We start from the raw sequence: 19,743 nt of genomic DNA, 5'->3' as shown, positions 1-19,743 counted from the left end.
TCTGATCTTTGCTCAGACATATGTACATGCGCTCTTTTACTAGGTTTCTCCTCTCATCAGATGGATGACTACAAGCAGAGTAGTTTTTTTCTCTTTTTTTTTTCTTCTCTGAGTATATCTATATGAGCAAATTTAAGTCCTATTTTGAGGGCTTAGCATGACACTTCAAATGAAACCTACCAGTTTTCAAGCTCCAGAAATATCAGGATCCCATGAAATCTCCATACTTTATGATGGGTGCTGTTTTGAAACTGCTTGCATGGCTTAAAAGAGTTGTGTAACTATGCTAGCATCTAGAAATCCATGAAAAGGTAACCAGTGAAATGTTAAAGGCAAGCTTTTGTAACTTGTGAATTCACTTGCCATGCCGTCATCCCATCAGGCTCTGGGTATAAACTCCAAGGTCAGTGGCAAATGAGTGCTGCAGGTTTCTGGCTGTCATGATTTCAGTTTCTTTCTCAGTAGTTTATGTAATCCAGTTAGAACCAATTCCTCTACTTCAGGATATTTTATATACAATACAGAAATTGCTGCTAAGGCCCTCAAAGTCTTTAGTCAGTTTATCAGCAACTTTATTTGAATCACAGTCACACTATAGCTTACCTTTTCCTATTTCTAAAAATATGAAGAGATTATTAAGATGATGGCTACAGATTTGACTTATTAGGGATTTAACTGGAATGCACCTATATAGGGTAGCCAGATGTGTTATGTAAAATAATTGCTTTAATATCAAAGATATTAAAAAAATGCTAATTGAAATTACTTCAGTACTTCCTAGGTTGATTGAGCAGCCAACTTTCCTCTTGAGACATCAATGTGTTGAGGTTTACCTGAAGTTTTAAGTACAGGTACACAGATTTTAACTCTTTCGGCTCTCTGGTCATACTTATTTCAATGGTTTCTGTATTGTTTGTTCTGCTGCTAGGTATTCAGAATTTCACCTATTCACCCTTTGACCTGGTTGATAGTGGGACCATATTTTCTGTGTGTAAACTTGGAGTAGCACAGATGACTTTCTTATTTTGAGTACATTTATTTGGTAATTTTTTAAGGCAACAACCATATAGATTTCCTGTTTTGAGCCAATGTATTTGGTGAGACTTCTTTAAGGCAGTGGAAGAAGATAACAAAACTAAATCAAATGTCATCCCATGTGTGTTTTTCAGATGTCCTTTGCGCTTTAATGCAAATCATAATACTTTAAAACAATAAAATTCCACTAATTGAGACAAAATTGTTTTAAAGAAGTAATATTTTATTGACTTGTCTGAAGTTTGCCAGGTCACAAAATGAAAAAAAACCCAAACAACTAATGTAGCAAAAAGTTACGCATTAGCAATAGGAAAAACCTTCCTCCTAAAAGCCTATGATAGTTCTAGTGGAGGAAAGCGTGAAAAGACAGTACATGTTTACTCCTGGGGGTCAGTAACAACAGCAGTGGTTGAGTAGGAGAAAGGGCTGAGGAGAGCAGCGATGGTGTAGTGGCGGTGGCCGGAGTCATTAGCAGTGAACACCACCTGGAAAAGGGAAAACTCGTGGTCATGATGAGCAACATACAGCCAAAGCACCTTTTTAACAAGTAAGCAGCACACCCCACTTCATCTGCAGAGCACTTTGCTGGTTCTGTTCAATGCTTTTACCCTTCTGAAGGGTAATGCTTCCCATTACTTTGTGATTGCCAATGACTGAGATATTTGTGGGATTTGGGCTGAGGTCTACAGAGAGCCTCAGCTGCGGCAAAGCTGGATGGAAATACCCACACCTGAGCCAGGCAAACTGCTTTGTGATGTGGCACAGGAGGGTAAGGGGGAGGTATCTCAAATGACCAGTAAGAAAGACAGGGGTGAAATTCCACCCAGGGAATTTAAATACAACCCCTGTGTGACGTGGCCAAACAAGGCAGGAAGCTGGAGCCCAAAGCCATTTTCTGTACTTCAGTGCCCGCTTCTGTTTTCAAGACTTTTGGTGATGGGTCAGTTTTTGCATTAAGAACCGAGTGACTAGATGTGCCAGAACAAGGAGAGACCCTTGCCCTAAGACAATTCAAATCTGCTGCCCTTCAAATTAGTCCAATGGGACTTGGGACACACAATTCCCAGGAAAGTATTGTCACCTGGGTTAAATTCCAGCTTTCTTTAGCCTGTTATTTGATCTATTTTCTAAATCATGAGACACTTTCTATAAGCGGACTAGAGAGTTCTCTCCTATGACCAAATTCTAAGCTGCTGGGACATGAGGACTGTAGGCTTCAGTTACCCTGTACACAGTCATTCCCTGAACTCTTCCCACTTCCCAGGTAGCTTGTTGGCCTGTAGGCTATTATGTCAAGGAAAAGCTTCCTCAGCCTAGCTGGAACAGTCTCAGTCAGGCACTTTTAAGCACCTTCTGAGGCGTATCTCTTACAACTTTCAGACATCCAAATGGTTAGGGAATGCTTTTGAGGTTTCTTTTTTTGACCTAAATCACCCAAATGGCACATCAGACTTTGTGGACCTGGGACTCAGTAATTTGTTTTAGTCTTCCACTACAGCTCCACGAACTTGTGGTTTGAAATGTTCTACACCACCAGTAGCTGTTCCAGACTAATTAAATTGGGGAAACTTAACTTTAATGACAGATTAAGCCTGAAGAATTTAAACAGATTTTGGATGTGCTAAGTAAATGTAGTAGAATAGAGTACACAATAAATCAGTGTAGCACTGAAAACAAAGGGAGAGATAGGACATTATCACATTGTTGGCCTGCTTGTGAAATTTGAGTATCAACAAAATAGTCAATTTTCCTTTCCCGCTATGGTTATTTATTTACTTTTTTTATACCTTTTTTTCTTTTTTTTTCTTTGTTGTGTATTTTGGTACTGAACATCATTTTAAAAATGCACATCAGAAAGAATAGGTTTTTTTTTTCTGTAATTACATGCCATATTAGAATTCAGGGATTTTCATGTGACTGATACGGGAGAAATACCTCTGATTTAAGCACAGCTTATTTCCTGTAAAATTAGGGTTTCCAAATTTCTCCATTCCTTCAGCATCAGTAAAAGCAGTCTCTTTTTCTTTTCGTTCCTTTTTTTCTTTTTCCCTTGTTTGTTTTTGTAAACACTGTCTAGTATTGAATAATGCAGCTCTTTTCAAGCAAGATTCCCCACTGGTACGAGTGGGTGAATGGGCACAGCTACACTTTGGAAGAGCTGTGTCAGCATTTGCAGGGAGGTTGGCTCCTTCCTGTGGCTTAGCTGGATATTTACTGCCTTTATTTGCCCAGTGCTGTGTGGCAGTGAACTACTTCACTGAGTGTTGCTGCTCCTTCAGTATTAGAGGGCTGTGTTTGCTCTTTCCAGCTGATGCCACTCTACACAGGCAGTGTGTACTGGTTATCAGTGTGTACTGGTTATCAAGGATATTTGCCACTACTCACATCAGCGTATTCATGGAATGCAGAAAGCCCGAGTGCCTTCCAGTAGGAGCTGGTTTCAAACTTCACCATGTACTTTCCCTCTACAAACTGTTCTTCTGTCGTGAGATCATGAATCTCCCCGTACTCTGTGGTTTTCCTGTAATGATTAAAGATCTATATAAATATGTTATACTATCATTTAGATGCTAAACAGAAACAGGCAGTGTGGAATATTAAACAGCAAGAGGTGCCAAATTCTACATTGAGCAGCCTAATCATCTGAAATAATTCCTTCCCTCTACGTAGTGTATGTTTCCATACATTGCACAGTCTGTCCTTGCTACCAACTCACCCATATACATCACAAATCAAAGCTGGCTGGTCCCTTTTTTAGTATCATGTCTAACTTTTACCCAATGTCCTCTAGAACCAAAGGTTACTGTCTTAGGAGAAGGAATGTCATGATGAGAGGCAAGATGCCAAATCTCGAAATAAAACTAAGCAGAGAAGAGAAATTTTATTGGACAATTATTTTGTTTTCCAGTTATAAGCACGGACGCTCTGGAGTTTATTCCTATACAATGATGTGATTTTATGTGACCCTTAGTGGCAATGTCTTGAAAATGCAATTTAGCATCATAAGATTTTAATAATTTGAATTACAATGCCTTGGTCAAAGACCGGGGGCCTCTTCCACTGGGTACCATATAAATGAGCAATAGGAACTCCCAGCTCAAAGCTTATGTGCTCAGCTCAGAACAAAAAACTGTGGATGGAGAAACTCCAGTAGCAGGAAGGAAGTATAGCTGGCACTGCACCCTATTTGTTTGAAAAGGAGGCTTTTCAAGCTTTGTATGACTGCTGTTTAAATATTTACATACTTAGCTCCTAAACACCATTTATCTCTTTTCTCTCCTTTTACTTAGTTTCTGATTTTTTAACCTTTTGTGTTTGTTTGTTTTTGTTTGGGTCTTTTTCGGCTGAAAATATTTATTTGATATTTATAGCACTTCATCACCACACGATTTAGTTGAAAGAAAAATGAAGAAAGCCTTGACTGGAAGAACCAGTGGAACTTTCCTGTCTTATGGCACAGAGTAACTGTCTAGGCAGAAAACAAACTTGAGGAGGATGAGAGGAAGTGGAGAAAGCAGTAACATGCTGCTTATCTGAGACAGGATCAGTGTTATTGGGCTTTTCTTCCCCAGTCTCTTTCTCCTCCTTCACCTTATTTGTAATCTTTGGTTAATGGTGGTAAATAAAAAAAGACTGAATGACAGAGCTTTTGCTTAAATTAAGAGGTAGCAGGATTTAAAATCCCATACTAATTTTAATTTTTCTTATTTGTCAAGACTGACAAAATCTCACTGGTCCAATAGAAGTGTAATCAAGTGAATCCAGGGCAGACCAAATCTGCAGAGAATCAAAGTGCTATTTGAAACAAGTATCACAGTCAGTTTGTAAAGTGTATGCATCTGTTTTCTTTTAGTTTAATTAGTAATTCCTGGTTTGATCTATATTGCTTTAATAAAAAAAGAAAGAATTCATTTGTGACTGCGCTTGAAGCTGTGAAACAGAATTATTGAGATCCTGCAGAAGTTAGCAATTCATGTACTTCTGCCTATAATCTTGATAGTCTAGATAAGCAATTAAAAGGAAAAATGGTGTCTGCCTCAAAATCTTTGTTCAGAAAAACAAATTAGTTTTAGTTTGAGAAAAGTCTGGACGGAGCTGGAATGGTGCTTTCCCTAAGGGGTAGTGCTCCAGAGTGTCACATGTTAACCATCCAGAACAGCTGGGAAACTGGAAACAAGAGCTCACTTGAAAATGGATGTCTGCTACCAGAAGTTAATGGCACTTTCTTTATTTTAATTGTTAAGTGGTAGCCACTCAATGCGACTGGTCTCACAAGGAAACCCTTCAGCATTACTGCTGCACTGACAGCCAACAGGACAGTGTGTGATTCAGAGCCTGGAGGGGATGAGCACAAGGCAGAGGATGTTCAGCATTCAGCCCTGGTAGCAAAATGCTGTGATTGCTTCTGAACAGCACTTGTATTTCTGTCTGAGTGGGGGACTAAATATAATATGGTTCCTTATTCTTAACAGGATGTGGACTGCCAGCCTCTGCTGTAAGATGGATAGCTAAATTAAAAAGCTGTGCTTTGCCAGTAAAGTTACTACAGTGCCATCCCATACTGCAGTCCTCATCCTCTTTTTGACTGTCTGGACCTCAGTTGTATATTGTGGCCAGGTTAAATCTACACTGCCTGTACAATGATGAATATGAACTCTTAGGACATACTGCACTGAGATAACTGTGCTCTCAGGTGCAGACTGATGAGGAAATATCTCAGGAACATTGGCTCTTATTCTGGAGCTTAAAAAAATGAAAACAAGGAGGGTTGGGGAACCACTTCAAAATACACAGAAGTCTTTTCTTTCATGACTTGTAACCCAGGTCACATGGAAAACTGTGTTCACTGACTGCAACTCCTGAACCACATGATAAGACCTAGATTTCAAAAAACTTGTGAGGAGTGAGAAGATCAAAGCTAGTCATGGGAGGAGCTCGTATAGAATCCAAATCATGTGTTCTGCGCCCTAAACCCTTCCCCAGTATGTCTTAGCTCAAGTTATCTCTTCTTGCATACTTTAGCTAGAGTAATTTTGAAATAAGCCTCTTAATAAAGTCAGCTCCTACTATTCTAACTTCCCCACTGCCCCTAAAACACCATTACTCAAATTCAACAGTTCCTAAATACATTTGCTTAATTCCATGAAGTGTGCTTGTAAAGGAAACATAAGGAAACAAAATGGTAGAAACATAACTACAACAGACATTTGTACAAAATGTAACTTTCCCATATGTATCTGCTAGGTACTGTAACTTCAAAATGTTATTCACCTGACAGGAGTATTTACAGGTTGTGTTCCTGGATTCATTCACATTTTCAGGAGTTTTAACACAGGGAAATTCTGGCTTCCCCAAAAGAATAAAACTGTAATTGCACATGAAAACTTGGTTCGAACAACCGTCATCACCTAAAGTCAATGGTATCACTGAAAGTAGCCTTGGTTGTGATGCAAGTCAGGAAAAATGTCAAAATCTTTACCTGCAATAAAAGCTGTGATTTAATGTTCCTTCACTGCCATCACCCAGCAAAATGATTCTCACTTGCCTAGGGTTAATCTTCTCAATTTATGTTTAAGAAGATGTGATTAAATTTTCTTGAGTGTACTAACCTAAAGTGTCAGCAGAAGTTGCCTAAGAACTACAGGATTTGTCTCCATGGGCTTGTTGGGAGCAGGGTTGCAAACTGAACAAGAAAACACTATTATGCCCCAGAGGTGAGGACATTTAATAATGCCATTACATTTCTCTTGTTCTTCTGTAAACTGTATTTTGTATTAGCTGTTAAACAGTACTTGATGAAACATTTTAAATAATTTGGTTTTCTAATAATGAAAGGAATGCTCGTAGGGATAAGATGTTATCCTTGTCTCTGCTTTCCTTGAAAAAAAATGTGACACTTCTCAAGGAGCTTTGCTGTTCATTAAAGTATATAAATCCATTTTAGGAGTAATTTATTCCTAGGTTAACACTCAGCACTTGGGAGTGGAATTTGTTTTTTTTCGGTCTTGTAAATTTTTTTGCTACTTTTCAATGGGGAAAAGCATTTTTTGGTTTTCATTATATAAAAAGAAATCATTCAGATGGAGAAAAAGTTATTTCTCCTTATAGTCTTCTTCTCTGGGGTTTGTTGTTTTTCCCTGCTGTTTATGTCTAAATCAAGCTATAAAAAATCCTAATAAAAGACAGTTAAATGTACAGTTAACTCCTGTCCATTCTTGTGCTTATCATTCTGTGCTTGACTATTCTGCTGCTGCTACTGGAGACTTCTCTTGAGTTATTTAAAAATCTGATTCAACAAATTTTTGCAGTGAAAGTTAAATGTCTAAATACCTCAGCTACTTGAATTTTAGTAAACTGTTCTTCAGTTACTCATACCACTGTCACAGACTGAAGGTATTATTGTCTGACCCTCTGTGATGTCCCAAGGTATTTGTAAGGATGCTAGGTATCTGTCGGTATTAGTCTGTCATTCTAGAAAAACACATTCAGAGCTAGAGAAATGGCCTCAAACTGCTGAAATTTTGCTTCTGTGTTGTGTTACAATAATACTCTTAAACTTTCTGGTCAAGGAGTTTCTTCCCACCAGCACATTTGATACACAGCAGAAGATGAATAATGCAATTATTATTTACATGTGTGCAGACAAAGCTTACAGAGAGGATTTTGTATGTGAGTGCTGCAAATAAAGCTCTATATCCATTGCATATGAAGATAGGTTAGTCTGGATTACCTACAAAATGCTGGTAAATAGGCTTTTTTCTTTTTCTTTCTATAGAAAGGAAAGATAATACTGAAGCTAGGAGAAAAATAAAGTATCAAAACTAGTCCCTTACAAAGATAAGATGAGCATCTGAACATATTTTTGCAATTAACATTTCAGTCACGGATAAGCTCCACTTAAATCTAACAGATTTGAGATCAGAATTCATGTGCTGTGAACACTGATAGTGTGGCATAGTGTGTCAGAACACTGATAGTGTGTCAGAAAACATATTTCTGTTTTGATCCGAGCTCCATTCCTTTAACTCCTCAATTGCTTGCCCAAGACAACTTGAAAATGACTCCAGAAGACCACACAACTTACCCAACAGCAAAGTCCTGCCAGCTTCCATCTTCAGCCTGTTTAAAAACTTTAACATTTACATCAGATGCAGGGCTTCCTCTGACTGCATCCAGCACTTTCACCATAAGAGGGCATTTGGAGTCAACAGAGCCATGGGAGACCTTAGGGAAAGGAGGAGAAGTTCTATAGGAACTGTTCACCAAGCCTGCAAAAACCTTCTCCCAAAGAAAAGATAGATTCTAATTGCAGAATTACCATTCACTTAAAAGCAAGTTCTCTGCCAATGCTATTCAAAGTGAATTTCCAAACATCTATTTCTTAAGCAGGATATCTTAGAGCTTTATACTGATACTTTATTACACACACACGGATTGCTTGATCAATATTTAGAGTTGCTCTAAATGGCTCTATGAAAATGGTATAATGTCATACCTTTATAATATGATCACAAATATGAAAACAGCAAATTCTTTTAAGTGCAAAGTATGTTATCTAGGGAAACCAACAAAGAAATACATATGACATCCTAAGGCTGAAAGAATATCCCTCTCCTAGACTTCATTACATTATAAGGAATCCTTAGTCATACTTCAAAAATAGTTTTTAGTGCTTTAGAGAAGCACTTGTTTGGTTAAGCTGCCTCTTTATTGAGGATACGGGATGTGAGTCATGAACAGATAGAAACAAAGCAAAATAAAAGGTCACACCACCTAGATCCCTGACCCTTCCATAATACCTTAAAAGAGGTGGGTAAATTACAAGAAAAGAAAAAAGTTTTAAGTATTCTGAAGAATACTATAAAAAAAACCCAGAAATAGCATTCTGACAAAGCCCAATGGTTACAGAATTTCATGGATGAGGAGGATGCTAGTCATCTAGAAAATCTAGATTATCATTCTTGTAATGATTGAGTTTGAAAACAAAGAAACTCACCAGTGGTGCAGCTTCAGAGAAAAATACCAGTCCAGCTAAGAAAACAAAGAGCACAGACTGAAAGGCCATTCTGCTTGCTGTTAGTGAGCCTTGGTGCCAGCAGCCAGGAGCTGAGGGGATTTGGGATTTTATAGCCAATCCAACAACAAAACAGGCTGCTTATTGGGTGCCCATATGACTCCAAAACTGCTGATTCCGATTATTTGCTTAGTAAATAGCCCAATCCTAGAGTCAGTCCATTGCTTCATGGCACTGCCATTGAAGTCAATGGAAGGACTGCAGGATCACTAGAGAAAAGAAAATAAGTAACGGACACAAACATGACCCTTGCCTGGGGAGATTACACTCATAGAAAGCCCTCCACAAAATAACACAAATGACCTTTGTTTGCCCAGAAATCCAACTAGTTCTAGGAGAATTTCTTTATCTTGCCTTCAGGTTGGGCATGATAATGCCTCAATGCTTTCTCTGCACCTGCCCCATATTTCTTCTCAGTATACCCAGTTCTTTCTGAGGATCAGATCCCACATAGGGATGCAGACTCAGTACATGGGTGATGGAGTTTGTTCATTGCCTGGCTCAAGCAGTGCTGGATTTCCAATCAGTCTCCCTGCTTGTTGGAAAGGAGCAATGTCTCTGTTTTGAGACACAACTTAAATGGTATCTGACACAATCTGTCACCCACAACAAGCTTCTAATTATTCATCTTGCCCAACCTTCAGGTAGACATTGAGGTCTCTTAGTCACTGAGGAAAGACTTGTAGAGAGCTGTCCCCCTGGGAAGCTAAATGTCTCAGGAAAATGAAATGAGTCCTCTCCAGCACCATGTACCCCAAAAGGAGCCAAGGCAGCCAGCAAAGACTGGTAGCTTTTGCTAACATCTGGCTAAGGTTCCAGTTGCCAAACCTTTATTTTGCTGGGAATGTTATTGTTACATGTATGTTTGTACATTTCTACATTTGTATGTGTACAAATGTGCATTTCAGAGGTTTTTCAGGGGTGCAGTCAGCCCCACCCTAAGCTGGGACAAGTCATCTGGGGGAGTTGGCATGGTATAGCTAATTTTGTTCAGGTGCATCACATAAACTGTCCATACTGTACCTTGTGCTAGTTGAGAGACAAAGAAACTGCCCTGTTTAGCAGTTCCTTTTCTCCATATCCTAAACAACCCTGAATCTACACTTTTCAGGAGCTGGCACTCATTTTTTACTGATTTCACAGTATTCTAACAAAAAGCAGTTTTCTTGACTAGGATTGTGATGGAAGTCTTAGAGAGAAATCACGGCTGGTATTCTCCAGAGACTTTCATGCCTTCGGGCTGCTTTAGGCAGTTTTTCTCCCTAGGCAAAGTTGATTTTTGAGAAAAAAATCTATAATACAGTAATCTCCTGCACTGGGATCAAAGTGCCCTTTGTCCTTACAGCAAAGCAGGCTGATACGTAGGTAACATTCTACACACACTTTGCCTGCATGTAAAAGTCAGTGCAAGGTGCTCAGCAGTAACAAACCATGCTGCAATCTAATGCTTGGGGCTTATATTCAAATCTTGGAAAGTTAAATGCTGCTCCTAGATCTGTGCAACAACATATCACCTCATAATTTTATTCTCATTATTTGTGAATATTTCTCTGAAGCAATGAAGCTTTGTATGTCTGTATTCTAGGGCAAGTAGGCTGTCCTGTGTTTTGCTGTCAGTGGTTCTGCAAGGAGATAATGCTGAGGAGCTAATTATATTGGCACTTGGCTGCATGAGAAATTGCTCTCCTATGGGAAAATTACTTTAAAAAACCCAATTTTCTTACAGGTTTTCCTACAAAGTAGCAGTTTCTGAAAAATCAGGTCTACAGGGATAGTACATTTCAGCTGTCCATATTGTCTTGTTTCCCTCTTTTATAACATTGATTGACCTTTTGGTAGCTGCTTCTTAGAGTGAATAAGCATGAAAAATTCTAACCCCAATATGATTTTTATTCATTGTCCTCCATTTACTGTCTTTTTCAGCTCTCAACATCCCATACATAACATCCCATACATAACATCCCAGACAGGGATTCTTTGACTACTAGCAGGGACTCCAGTTTGAGTGCAAAATTAGACTTTGTGTTTTTGTGAATCTCCATTCACACATTTTGCACACAACTAGATCATTTCTATAAGTTCTAAGATACAGGTGGACTCGGTGAGAAGGCAAAAAAAGAGTCTCTACTACATCTCATCTCTGATCATGAAGCATCCAGAATTTATACAGAATTCTATTAAAATCCATGCAGACCTAATTTAAAATTACTACAGCCTAGTGAAAGCAAAGCTAGGTTCATCTTCCCACTTCCACTGTCAGACTCAACTTAGTACCACAATGTGGTAATATTTTCCATAACATGGATGTGAAGGATCAGGGATTTGGAACAGCTGGTGGAGAAGGATGGCTCTCCCTTGGTATAAAGCCAAAATATGATTGTGGGAGGGGAAAGGAGAAAGAGGATGGATAACTGCTGAGCATCCAGCAGGTGCTGATTGACTGTTGTCTGTCTGCTGTTAAACGTTCTTAAACATTTTCTGTGCAACGGGTTTCTGAAACTTATGTACTGAATAGCTTATCCCAGATACAAAATAAGAGAAGCTGAAATGAAAAGAGGCTGAGCTCTGAGATGTAAGTGGGGCTGGCAAACTCTAGGCCTTCTGAAGGAGGAGGCGAGCTGCCATGAAGAGCTGGAAATAGGGCAGCTCCCAGAGACTGCTAGCAGGGTACATGCCCCAGGAAACATGGTGCAACACAGAGCCTTAGCACAGAGCAGTAACATGAATTCTCTTTTGTGAAAAAAGAGTAAACTGAGTTACTGAAAATTCAACAGAAAGAGATATTTAGGGATCCTGGTGTGGAAGAAGCTTCAGGGTAACATAGCTAAAACAAAGATAGTATGAGGCTATATAGTGCAAGCATCTGGGGTCTAGGGGACTCCTGAAACCCAGAAGAAGGGGTGCTCACCCAGCATACAGGGTTTTTAGGGTGTTGGAGAAGAGAATGGCCAAGAGTCCCTGGTGCACCAAGTAACGTCAGCTTTATGGAATCAAAAAAGTGTGAGACCCCCAGTGATGGAAAAATTTTGTTAATCTTCAAATATGTGAATGCTTTGAGGCTTATCTGAATTCCAAATCAATTGAAGTTCATCTCTGAAGAATTAGGATTAATGCCTATTTCTAATGAAAGTGTGTTCCCTGCTTGGAATCGTTAGAGTGTTCAGGTCAAGAGCAAACATGTCCTATGGCTAATACTCTTGTTTATGTCAAGGATTTTTCCCACTGTGCTATGGTATTTTTCTCTCTCTTCTATGTAGTCTCACACACTTAGGCTTGTTTTACACAGATAATCTCCTTATTCTCTGCAGCATTCCCTTCTATTTGACTTCATTTAGAAAGCCAACTGCTTCTACGTAGCAAAATGCTCAGACAGGCTGGAATACCTGACTTTGACCATAAAAACCTGTAAGCTTCTCCTGTGACATTGGAATGAAAGGGCCTGATAGATGGTAAGCCATTCAGTAATCTGGATAGAATTCCCAAACTCCCCGTTTGAAGAATTAATGAATTCCTGGGCTCGGAAAAAATCCTTTCTATAATATAGAGACCTGAATGTGACACCTTTTTTCACTTCTCTGGAGTAACATTCCATAGGGACTTACAGGAAAAGACCTGAGATTTACTTCTCAAAGGAGTTCACATAAATTTTCTAGGTGAAAAAAGAGTCAAGAACTTTGTGAGTTTTACTTCAGGTGTCTTCTAGCTCAGTTGATGTGGCAGAGCTCTGGCACTTAAGGAGAGTGCTCAATGCAGTAACTGCTTGAAGCCAGTGAGAAATCTTCTGTTGCTTTCACTATTTGCTAATTATATAACATCCCCCCTCTCTACAAAGCCAGGGATAATGCTTTTCTAATTAATAAATGTGCTCAGGGAGGTTCATGTTTGAGCTTGAATTTCAATCTGTAAAGAATGGTATTAAAAACTGTGGCATTCTAGGTATGCGTGGTGTTTGCCTGTTTATCAGCCTTTTTCATTTTAATTTTTGCTGAGGAGTATGTCTGTATTTTGAGTTTTAATGGTCATTATCAGATTTTCACAGGACTAACACTGCCCAGTTATTTGGAAGAAAGGAAACACTACTGATCTTATGCAGAAAAAGAAGGAAAACATCCTTATTTTGTATCTTAAATCAAATCCAGTTACTTCAAAAGTGAGGAGGTGGATACTGTTAGCAAACAATTTTGAAGACAGATGGGTTGGGTTGGTCTTGAGGTATAAAATCACAGGGTTTTTTATAATTTCCAAGGTTGTGTCCAAAGAGCATCCTGGGACATAGCTCAAAGTCCAAACAAAGAGACATATAAATAGATGATTCTTGCTTTAGGGCATTTGTAATGTATTAATTCACCTGGCACCTGCTCATCTCAGTAGGCTCTGAAGCATTTAAACTCCTAGGTCAGTGGGCACTGATCATTACTTTTTCATTAGCTACCCCTATAGGTCTTGTGATCTCTCAAAAGCAAACTTCTGTTATTCAACTTTAATATGTATTCATGTCTACATACTAATCTATCAGTCTAGACAAGTGATTTTAAAAAAACCAAACCTAATTCAGTTTACGTACAAAGCTAACTGAATATGATATCCTTGTGCCAGACTTAATATTTCCTGTGTTTGAAAGATGCTGGAACTTGCCATGAGATCAATGCTTTTAAAGGTCAATAATAAATAATAATAAATAATAAATATCTATGATAAAATAATAAATAAAATATAAATAATAAAATAATAAAAATAAAGATAATAAATATCTATTATAAATAGATATATATTAAATATCTATATATATTAGATATATATAGAGATATATTTTATATATATAGATATATATAAAATATCTATAATAAATATCTATTTATTAGTAAAATAATTATGTGGTTTATATTGTAAATTTAGCTTTTGTGCCATTCTTACAGGAAGACATGCACAATAAATCTACAGCATGATGCAAATGTTCCAATAGCAAAAGGAAACCTCAACACAGGTCACTATTTTCCTGGGGTCTTGGTTAGGCCATTTTGGGAGTGTATTTTATTTTTAAGTGAATTTCCATCAATTATCCGTTTGTTCTCAGTGGACTGCAGATATCAAATGATTAATTAGACCACATATGACAATCAAAATCTTCCTCTAGCAATAATGACCAAAAGAGGTTCTGTAGGGTTAAACTATAATCTTTTCTTAGGTTATATATATTTGCTAAGCTATTGCAGTTATGTACTTTGTTCATCATCTTGCTGTTTAAGATTGTAAAATGCTGAGTCTAGGGCACTTCATTCTGGTACCTAAATACAAATAGGTGTGAGGAAATGCCTGTTTTTCTGTCATGCAGGGCCACCTGAGCAGGGTCTTGAAAAGCTTCTGCAAATTTGCACAGGGCCAAATTAGCCATTGGTTAATGTCTTTTGAATTACTCAAGTCTCTGTTTAGTGGAGATCATTGTAGATACAAGTTGATTGCCACGTGGACTCACATGAATGCAGCTTCCATGCGAACTATGGCTGGTGTGCCTGTGGGTGCCTTTGCACTCTGTCATGTGCCCTGACCCACCCAGACCACATCTCCCTCCTGTCCATCTGTCCCACCTTGTAATAAGATCCCCATCTGCCCTGCAATAAAATCCCCCGGGCGTGCTGTTGAGTGGGAAGTTACCAAGTGTCAGTGACAGGGACACATTTATGCCTTTCTTTCTATTAATTGAACTGGTGCCTGCTTCCTGCCAAAAGCTCTGAGGAAATGCTACACTAATCATTTTATCTCATAAACAGAGTTCCTCTATCCACCACAGGCTTCACTCAACTTTGGCATCAGCTTCCAAGCACATTTACCAGTGTCACAGTGAAAAAACACAATGAATGCCTCATGAAAATGGATCTGAGAGGAAACAGCCTTGTGTCTTGTAAGGGATAAAAAGAAAAAGGTATTTCACAAGATAAGGGACAGAACAGATCATGACCCTATGTACAATGCATTAATAACATCTATCTATCCTTCTGTATTTATTTTTTTTTTTTGTTTTTCTTCAGATTTTAAAGACAAGAATAGAGTATACTACAGCATTTCTGGGAGAAAAACCCAAGGGCTAGACACTTTTGTAATGTGGAACCAGCAAAAGAAAAGTGCTAATAGCTGTTTTAGACAAGCCACTGCTCATAGTTTTTTCTAGCTTTCTGAGCCAAAAGCTCTTGCTGGTTCTGCCTGTAGCAGATGTGAGAGCTAGCTCTGTGACCCAGGTAGGAAATACTGGGTGAAGGCATACTAAACAAAGCAGGAGTATCTTTGGAGTAGTGCTTCTCAGCATGTTACCCATACACTGAGCTGTACAGACAAAAATGAATCACACACTTTGAAATGCAGTGGGGTATGTGAGTCAACAGGAGATTAACTGGCTGTTATTCCTTGGTATATTGTAAAGGAAAAATCTTGCTTGTGTATGTAAATTCACAAACTGTCCAGAGTCCTTTCTGCACGAGCTGCTGTGTGCCCCTACATAGTGGCAAATACAGGTCACTGCTTAAATGGATGGACCAAGGCAACGTGTATCTACTTTTCCATGATTGAGCCTCTGTGGTTATATCCCCCTTTACCTACTGCCAGCCAAGCTAGGGGACTGAATTCCAATCATGTAACAGATACATGCTCAGGTCTACAGGGCACAAGCTTGTGAATAAGTCAATGCAACACTTGCTGCAGATAAAAATAGCAATTTCTTTTCTCACTATCTCTGAACTAGGTTCAGAACACCTCCTGTACCAGAAAAATAAAATAAATATCAGCTGAGCCTATTGCTTAGCTGTATTTATGACTCTTGTGCCACTGTTCTAGATCTACAGTCACCACCACAGCTGTTACAGAATCTGCTTTTTGCAGTTAAAGTGCATTTTATCCCTGCCTTGTGTTTGTGTATATTCTTTCTGGGGAGCCTTTAGCTTCTCTTTCTTGGCCTGCAGAGCTTATAGGCCCCCACATACCACTGCTGAGAAACTGTTCAGCATCTGGACTATTCACAAATTTTTCTGCCTTTGTCAGTAATCGTAGCAAAGCAGAGGCTGTTGCGTCTTTTAGACAAACTCAAGCAGAACAACCACCATCTTATTCAACAGACCTCTATGTGCCATGCAGTTTGTAGTGTGCAGGGGGTCCAGTAGCTGGCTTACAGCAGCCAGTTATGTCCCTGCTAGAGTTAGGAAAAATTATTATTATCTGTAGTCAGGTCCAAGCAGGAGGAAGTTTGAGTTTCTCACTCCCAACAGCTTGCTTGTCCTGGAGTCCACATAGTGATTTTAAACATTTTGGAAAAAATCCCACTCCACAAGGGGAGTGATCCACAGTGCTGGATGAGGATGGAGCTATCGGGGAATTATTCTCACTCCTCACTTTCATGACGTGTGGAGGTCAAATATGAATTGCCATTGCTGTACTGCCCTTCTAACAGTAGCTCCCAGACCAGACCACTCCTGTTCCTTGTACTCCAGCCTTCATGCAGAGTTGATCTGGGAGCCGCATCTGATCCTGAGGGCCAAGCAGTGCCCTCCCTGTTTGTAGGGCAGCACTATGGTCCCTTCACTTCTACAGGATGCAGTGCACAGCATCCCATGTCTTCCCGAAAGTGCATCACAGCCCATAATATCGGAGCCACTGGAAACCAGCTTAGGGAAATATGTACTGGTAAACTAAATTCGTTTAATCCCCTTCATCTCTCTGATTTTCTCCTCTAAGCGTGAGTCAAAAGAATTTTAATCCCTCTCATGTAGGCCAGAGAAGGCATCGAGGCCAGCAGCTTGTCCACACCTAGCAGAACTGTTGCCACACTTTATGTTCTCATTCTGCCTTAACAAACTCTCAAGTATGGCCAAATAGACAAGTCCTTAGAATTGCTTGGATGCTTCAAAAGGACTTTAAAAGGTCAGATCAAAATCCTTACCCACTCTTGCTAACTAGCATTCTCCCTCAATAGAGGACAAAAGACTCATGCACTCTGAATGACTTTCTTTATTCTGCTCTCCTTCCTGCAATTTAAAAGATCCCTTCTGTCCTCAGTATTGGACTTCACAACACTGTTGGCTACTGCTTTGTACTGATGATTTCCAATGAGCTTGACATCATTAGCTATTGGGCTCCTGGTGGCAAGGAGAAAAGTAAAAAGTAAATTTTAGCCTTTTCTTTAAAGATGATACTCAGCAAGTAGGTGCTTTAGTCTTTGAAAAATGACGAAAGAAGCATAGCTTGAAGTGGGAAAAACCAGCAAATAACTCCAGCTCACTACTATTATCTGGGGAATATTTGACTGTAGACAGAACTGTAGATCTTTTATTAGTATCAGCTTGATGAGTCTATTGAAGTTTCTCCACAAAGTACAGAAAGTCACATGAAAAGAGGAACACATACTAATTTTGCTCTTTCTTTGTGTCATTATGTGAGGAAGGCTGCAAATAGCAGAAGAGTGTAATTGCTAGTCACACTCCTTTCTGTTGAGCAATTTGTCTTTTTTTTTACCCCCAGGGTTGCCATGCAGAAGTTAGGGAGATCTCAGTGCAGGAAAGCACTGAGTTATACATGGCTTATGAAACTTTTTACCTCCTCTGCCTGAAGTGCAAGCAAAACTGCATGCTCATACACCCAGCTGGCTTGTTGATGGTGGATTTATTTCCTGCACAAGTCCATAAGTGCTCTTGTGCCAGCACAGGTATAATTGCCTTGAGAAACTACCCCTGGGCTCTTTTGAAAGGCAGAACTTTTCTGGCTGTTCCTTGCACACAGCCGCCCAAAACAGTAGAGAAAAGGTAACAGAGTGCCCTATTCTGCTCCTCCTCTTTGCCTGCTGACCAACTCTTTTCTGAGGGGACACAGTCCCATGGCCCATGGCATGGTACCCAGCAGCCAAGGAGCTCTGCAGACCCCTTGGGCAGACCCCTGCCACTGTATTTTGTTTGGTCAGGAATGAACAACTCCAGCAATCTGGAGCAGAGCCATGCTGTGGTACAAAGAGCCTCTTTTAAACAGGGTGCATGGGTCTGCATAGGCAGGTCTTGGCTGCTCAGTTTCAGAGCAAAACACTACTGTAAAAACAAAACAAACAAAAAAAAGCCATGTCCTTGGCTGAAGATAAACCCAGCAAAGCAAATTCAATCTCTTTAAAATGTAAATATTAATTTAAACTTTCATTCTAACAGCACCCTTGGGTCTGTTGCCCTTTGGCTGGAATACCTCCCCTCTCTCCTCTGCTGCTGGGCAGCACTACTGGGATAGAAGGCCATCCTTTCCACAGTACAGGGAACAAATTGCTCAAGGTGGGAGGAAGCTGTCCTTGCAGGAGTCTTGTCTCTGGAGATAGTGACACGTGCAAAGGAAAAGGCATCCGAGTTGGACTACGGGAAGAATCTGCTGAATGCCAAGCAGGCCATGCAGTCTCGCCAGGTACTCCAAGATGTGGCTGAGCCTGGTTGTTAGGCAGCCTTTAGCATGTCTTTGAGCATGCCTTATCTGACTGCTCAACTCTGTAGGCAAGAAGCACAGGAAAACAAAAAAGGTGAGAAAAAGAAGGAAAAAAAGGTAAGAAGAAGATGGAAAGAAGAGGCTGAGATAAAAAGAGCATGGTGGCAGGCACTTAAATTTACCTATTTTCTGATGTTTATAAAAATAGCTGAACCTAAGAGAGACCTCAGGTATGCTGGTACTCTGTTGGGTGCAAAATGTCTCTCAAAGAAAGGACAATGAGTGGCTCTGGGTAGGGATCACTGCTAAAGATTACCACCCTCCTGCACCTCTCCTGAGCATCTCTATGATACTGCAGATATCCCAAAGATATGATGATTACTGTTTGACCCAGCAGTTAAGAATAATTTCCAGTGCAGCAGTTTTGGCCTAATGGTTCCTTCTTTCACATTCCCCGTTCTGAAGATGTATGATTTTAACGGAGTTTGTGGACATGTGTGTCTGGATTAATCTTGTGTTTCTGTAAGTAAAATTTACTAACTCTTATAAACAATGCTATTTGCCCAACTGAGCTGTTCTTCAGGCAACTTGAAATTCAGGTGTCTGGGAAACCTGTTGTGCCTGCTCAGACTGGGACCTTTTTCCATCTCTGCCCAGCAAAGAGAGGAATTTTAAGTCAACCTAGCTTTCCATCCTCAGTTTGTAATTCTGTTGCTAAGTGGCAGTGAAAGAAGATTATCGGATCACAGATTAACAGAAACCTCTATTCAGTGCTCGTGTGTAATTATACATTTCAGTTACTTATTTGAGAACTGAGCTTTAGCTTCTGTGCTCCTACCTCAGCCTCACCCCTCCAGCGATTTTTATCCTCAGGGTCTGATCAGGATTCTGATAAAATGGCCTTTCTTTTCCACACTTAGCCTCTGCACCCTGGGGTGGCTCTGCCTGCAAGAGTACCCTGAGGGTCTCTGCTCTCAGGGGGGTCTCAGAAACCAAATTCCTACTCTAGTGTTTTGGAATTATTTATTTTGGGAGAAAGCAGAAGAGTATATGAAATGGTTTAAAGAGTTCAGACCTGTCAGAAGTTAGCCATTTGTTTCCTCCACTGATAAATTCCCTATTTTTTTCTCTCTTTTCCAAGCTAATATGTTCCACTGTCTCAGCAAAAGTGGCCAAGCAGCATCAAAAAGTGGAGAAAG

The 19,743-nt window shown here is 39.6% G+C and overlaps 1 protein-coding gene across 1 annotated transcript; it reads right to left on the bottom strand.

The window, feature by feature from the left end:
• Positions 1–1,237: 1,237 nt before the first annotated feature.
• On the bottom strand, positions 1,238–9,211 carry LOC115915486 (transthyretin). Its single transcript, XM_030968941.1, has 4 exons — positions 9,032–9,211; positions 8,120–8,259; positions 3,421–3,556; positions 1,238–1,520 (listed from the first exon to the last, which is right to left on the bottom strand). The coding sequence occupies exons 1-4, from the start codon at positions 9,098–9,100 to the stop codon at positions 1,413–1,415; spliced, it is 453 nt and encodes a 150-aa protein (XP_030824801.1). The 5' UTR covers positions 9,101–9,211; the 3' UTR covers positions 1,238–1,412.
• Between the last annotated feature and the right edge of the window lie 10,532 nt (positions 9,212–19,743).

This window comes from Camarhynchus parvulus, chromosome 2 (genome assembly GCF_901933205.1).
Source record: "Camarhynchus parvulus chromosome 2, STF_HiC, whole genome shotgun sequence".
Taxonomy (NCBI): domain Eukaryota; kingdom Metazoa; phylum Chordata; class Aves; order Passeriformes; family Thraupidae; genus Camarhynchus; species Camarhynchus parvulus.
Note: the sequence above shows the minus strand (reverse complement) of the source record. Positions and strands in the feature narration are given on the sequence as shown.

Coding starts and splice junctions, on each gene's coding strand:
- LOC115915486 (XM_030968941.1), bottom strand. CDS start 9,100: ATGGCCTTTCAGTCTGTGCTCTTTGTTTTCTTAGCTGGACTGGTATTT. Junction 8,260..9,031: donor TCTCTGAAGCTGCACCACTG/GTGAGTTTCTTT, acceptor CCTTTCCCTAAG/GTCTCCCATGGCTCTGTTGA. Junction 1,521..3,420: donor CATTCCATGAATACGCTGAT/GTGAGTAGTGGC, acceptor TCCCTTTTCCAG/GTGGTGTTCACTGCTAATGA.